The following is a 5,173-nucleotide window of genomic DNA, read 5'->3' on the forward strand; positions in this document are numbered from 1 at the left end:
GGGGCAATTGTTGAGTGCAATGAAGCTGAAAAGCAGAAAGATTTCTCAAGTTAGAACAAGTGATGGAAGCACAAATGGAGCATGGAGGCCAGCTCTGCAAAGCATCCCACAAGACTAACCTATTGGGTTGTGTTTTTATTTTTCATGTCTTTTGAAACAAAACTATGAAAAGTTACGAAAACAGTCATCTTTTTCATCTTTGTGTGAAAACAGTTTTTGAAAATTTTAAAATAACATATTCATGTTTCCTAGAAAATGGATTGTTTCCAAACATTATTCATTGTTCTCTCTCTCTCTCTCTCTCTCTCTCTCTCTCTCTCTCTCTCTCTCTCACATGTAAACAAATCTTGATTAGAAACATTATACAACAGTACTTGTTTTTAGGTTGGTACTAATTTGAATGTTAGTTAAATCCTGCTCTTTAATCATTTCAACTGCGCTAGATTTTTTGTTGTATGCTTTTTATGCATTTTATATCAATCATCCATCCTTTATTTGCAATCCTACAAGGACAAATGATTTAAAAAATTGAACAAGAACATATGATATAAAAAATATATATAAATGATGTAGCAATGTCATTTTTATAATTATAAGCTATAATAATGAGTATTTTATTTTCAAATGAAATAATCATAGAAGTCCACATCATTGTGTATAAATTTTTTATACAAAAAAATTATTTGTATAGTATTACACTTCTACGAGTATAATGTACCATCACCACTAGTAATTAATTTTGAAGCACAAAGATTGTGATCCATTTTCAACTACTAGAATTGATCTTGCTTCGAAACGTTTTAGGATGCTAGTCCATGAGCACAAGTTATTAAGCCAATTTACTAGTAACAAATAACATGGTGCAACAATTGTAAACTTCAGAAAATTAATTCGAAGGAAAACATAACTCAAGTGATGATAATGGCAATGAACCATCATTAGTGATGAAATCCATGTAGAAATTGTTTCAAATCAGTGATATGGTTCATATGGATCAGTGCTCATGCAATAGAAACCAAGAACATACTTAGATAGCCAATTCTTATTTGTAATAATTATGTTACACTATTCACGTTTTTATACCATATTATATTTATTATGTTATAATATTATCATCATGGGTCTCACCATGCATGTATATTTCCAATACAATGTTGATAAGGCCGACACATCATATGGTGAGATAAAAATATAGTCATTGTAGTATCACTCTATTTGTAAACCTCTATTTCATGTTCGATAGAGAAGCAGCCCATCAAGATGCATTTTTACTTGCAAATTTATGTATCAACTGACGTTATGCATTTTTACTTGCAAATTTATGTATCAACTGACGTTATGTATCCAAATTTATGCATTTTTACTTGCAAATTTGGATCAATTACAAATTCTTTGGTGCCCACTTCAATATTGCCATCACTACCAGAAGCGCCTGAGCTGTCTAATGAAGTCATCGTATTGTCTACCTTTGCACACAAATCCTTAAGAGTTTCATCAACTAATTGATAGGCTGGTTTGTATTCAGATGATCGAGCTGCTAGTTTGACCATTCTAGGACAAAGATCTCTGTAGCGTGCTGCTATCACCAACTTAGGGTCATTCTCAACCACTGTAACTGTTTCCTCAATTGCACAATCCCTCGCATCTAGTCTCCATCGACCTAATATATACCTTTCAGGAATTTTCATAATATTCATTCTATCAAGCGCCTTAATTGCATGACCACATAAAATTCCAAAACTCTCAAATTTTTGACAAATGCAATGAATTTCGTGACAAATATTGTCTCCTCCCGACTCATTAACTTCCACATTACATTTCACAATATATTCTCTATCCTCTCCATATAAGCCAATCACATATGTTACTTCTCTTCCTAATGCATGACATCACTTCACTTGACAACAAAGGGATATGTCTAACTCATTATGAAATAAGTCGAAGATAGGAGGGGTATACAACTTAGCAACTTGAATTAACATGGGAGACATTTTCAACTTTATTCTCGGTAATCGTTGTCTCGAATCGTATATGGCTTTTACTTCTTCATACCGCTTAATCTTAGCCATTGCCTGATCTTGATTTATGAAAAAACTAACAGGCTTTTTTCCTGACATTGCATGCAAGAAAGTTTCAAATAACCACTCAAATGATGTTGTAGCTTCATCATATAATAATGCAGCACCAAAAATCACAGTCATTCTAAAGTGGTTAAAGCCAGTAAATAAAGCAAGTGGACAGTACTCTTTGTTTGTTCGGAATGTTGTATCAAATGACACAACATCACCGGAAATGCCAAAATCTGTAATTATCTGATGATCAGCCCAAAAAATATTAGTAATCATCTCATCAACATCTAATTGAAATGCAAAGTAAAAATATGGATTTTCAATGGCTTGTTGTTGAAAATATCTCAACAAACTTCCTGCTTCACCATATTGCAAGTTTCGTTGCCTCTTTGCACGCAAGTAGGTTTTTTGGTCCTCTCGTGTAAACCCTACAAATTCCTTCCCCCTGCTAAAGCGCTAATAAGATCATGTGATGCCTTAAGTGATATACCAGTATCATTAGCTACATCGACATTTATACCCTGAGCATCACACAACTTTCTCTGAGATGGCATCATATGTGTACATTGAGGAATATGCAAAAGGTGGTTGTGATTATCATCAAACTTCATCAGAACCCATTTTGACAAGTCCCGTCTAAAAGATATATACATGAATGCATTGCATTTCGTTCTTGTCTCATGTTGAGGATGTTTTACTGTTATGTACCGTTTATCTTTTTCCTTTTCTCTCTCTTTACAACAAACAAACTTCCTATTAATCATGATACCATCTTTCTTACTTTTAGTATGGTAATCTCTTCTAATATTAAATCCCACAATCCTTCCATATTCATTGTAGAATTCATATGCACCTTCCTCCGAATCAAATTCCATTCCAACACATGGCATGGAATTGTTGGCCAACTTCTCAAGTGCACCATCTTCCATTTCGGCACTACTGACATCAACAGTAAAAAATAAGTATACTAATGGGGCTGTTTGCTGCGGAGTAGTATATAATATATTTTTGTTTTTGAAAAATTTATGTTAGATTGTTTAACGTAAATTTTATTTATTGATTCTATTTATTATTTATAAAGCAAAAATATCTTAAATAATTGAATAGAAGCTGTTCTGAAGGAATAAAATCAATCAGGTGGCTAAACTGCATTGTATTGCAACAGTTCTGAAGGAATAAAAATGAAGTTGGACAATAACATCAACAACCATTATTTCATCTTGATGCATCAAAATGAAGTTGGACAATAACATCAACAACTGTGTGGGTGATTTTCTGACCACACTGCCCGCTTAGTAACCAGCTGGAGAGCACCGGCAGAGTAGATGGCACCTGACTGACCTGTAACAGAAATATAAGAATCCCGCGGTGGTTCGTCCACCCGGGGGCACTCCGACGATCAAGTTAGTATATCTCTCAAAGATAATCAATTAACTATTCAACTCATAAGCTTGAGTATAAAAAACATACCTTAGACCCATGGGGGTGCCTCTCTTTTATAGCCAACATAAACCTAGTCCCAATAGGAGCCTAATTTCTATGGACTCAGGATTACTGCTAATCTGGAACTCCCAGTGGGATCAGGATAAACTCTTTAAGAGTCTTATCTTTACCCAAACTGAAGTCTTCTCCCAATCTAGGACTCTTGTCCATATCCAGGTTGAGTTCCCTCTTTATTCAAGGACTCTTGTCCCTTATCCGCTTATCTCGGATTCCGATATCTTCGGAGGCAACATCGGCCTAGCCGAGATGACCTCGGCACAACGACCAAGACACGTGGCACCTCGGCTGACACATTGGCGTCACCTTGCCACGTGTTGGTACTCAGAAAATATATCCTCACAACTGCCCCCTAGGTTCTATTACCTTGGCATTCTGAGGTGATGGAACCTACACTGTTCGTTCATCTGTGCCCCTCTGTCCGAGATCAAACTCACCGACCTCAAAGTTCCCTGGACTTTACTGTCCACTTCTGTCAAGTATCAAGCTTCATGCTTTCCAAGCTGCTCGAGATCACACCTCCTAGCCGAGGTTCTTGTTCCATTACTTCGTAAACTCCAAGAGCTTTACAACTGCTCCACTCACATTCTCTGGTGGGTTCCTGACTTCCAGTCATCTATTTGACTCCGGCGATCTTCATATCGGCATTCATTTCTCTTAGTAGGTTCATAAACTCTTTTGTTAAGCTCAATCTTTCATAACTCTTCTGAATCCGTTTACTTGCCCTCTGTTGTCTTCTATTTTCGTCTGTTTTGAAGTTTTGAGTTGTTTGAATGTCTGGCACTGTTCTCGCTATATCTATTTTCTGTTGCTAGCATAGTGCCTGGGTCATTACTTTTCTTGTTCTTCACATACCTACTTAATGCCTGTGCACTTGGCTTTATTCATGAACTTTGTTGTCTTCTTGACTCTGAATTTTCTCTTTCTAGCTCTTTTCCTCAAATCCGCTATTGTTCCAAGCTTTCAAGCTCTGCAACTGTCTTCGTTTCTCTTCTCCGGTGGAGCTTATGTGATTCTATTATTTTCGCATCCGTCGTCAGACTTCGGCAATTCTCATTCAAGCTTCCTTCTTTCTGGTAAGCCACTTTTCCTCCTGGTTTTATTTCTTGTTGCTTTCCAAGAAGCTCTGCTTCATTGTTAATCACCATTGCTGTTTTACCCGTTGTTTCCAAATCATCTTCTCGACTACACACTGTTCACATATCTATTGATTTCTGCCACTGTTCTTGGCTTGACACACTTGTGCAATCTTTTTGTCTTAATTTCCTGATAGCTTCATCACCATTTTTGATTTACGAATTACATTCTTGTTTCTGTTTTCTGTGTCTTTTCCCAGATTTTTGCTTTCAATCCTTGCTTTCAAAACTCCGAGGTGCCAATCACCAAGAAGAGCTTTGATCAAACTCTTCAGGAGGTTGATGCTGAGCTCGTGGCTGAGAAGGCTGCTGAGAAGTTCTTTCCAACTGTCTTCTGGGGGTGAGACACAACCTACCGCTGATGCCGAGTAGTTTGCTTCCTTCTTGAAATTGATGCCGAGGTAGCGGTAGAGAAGCTCCTCCAACTGACTGCCGAGGCTGAACCATTGTCGTCCGTCGAAGCAGATT

At 36.9% G+C, this 5,173-nt stretch overlaps 1 protein-coding gene across 1 annotated transcript; it reads right to left on the reverse strand.

The window, feature by feature from the left end:
• Positions 1 to 1,889: 1,889 nt before the first annotated feature.
• Positions 1,890 to 2,998, reverse strand: LOC145796085 (protein FAR1-RELATED SEQUENCE 5-like). The gene is made up of 2 exons (XM_082881083.1): positions 2,560 to 2,998; positions 1,890 to 2,497 (listed from the first exon to the last, which is right to left on the reverse strand). The coding sequence occupies exons 1-2, from the start codon at positions 2,996 to 2,998 to the stop codon at positions 1,890 to 1,892; spliced, it is 1,047 nt and encodes a 348-aa protein (XP_082737209.1).
• Positions 2,999 to 5,173: the final 2,175 nt, after the last annotated feature.

This window comes from Camellia sinensis, chromosome 7 (assembly GCF_055761805.1).
Source record: "Camellia sinensis isolate YWXY chromosome 7, ASM5576180v1, whole genome shotgun sequence".
Lineage (NCBI taxonomy): Eukaryota > Viridiplantae > Streptophyta > Magnoliopsida > Ericales > Theaceae > Camellia > Camellia sinensis.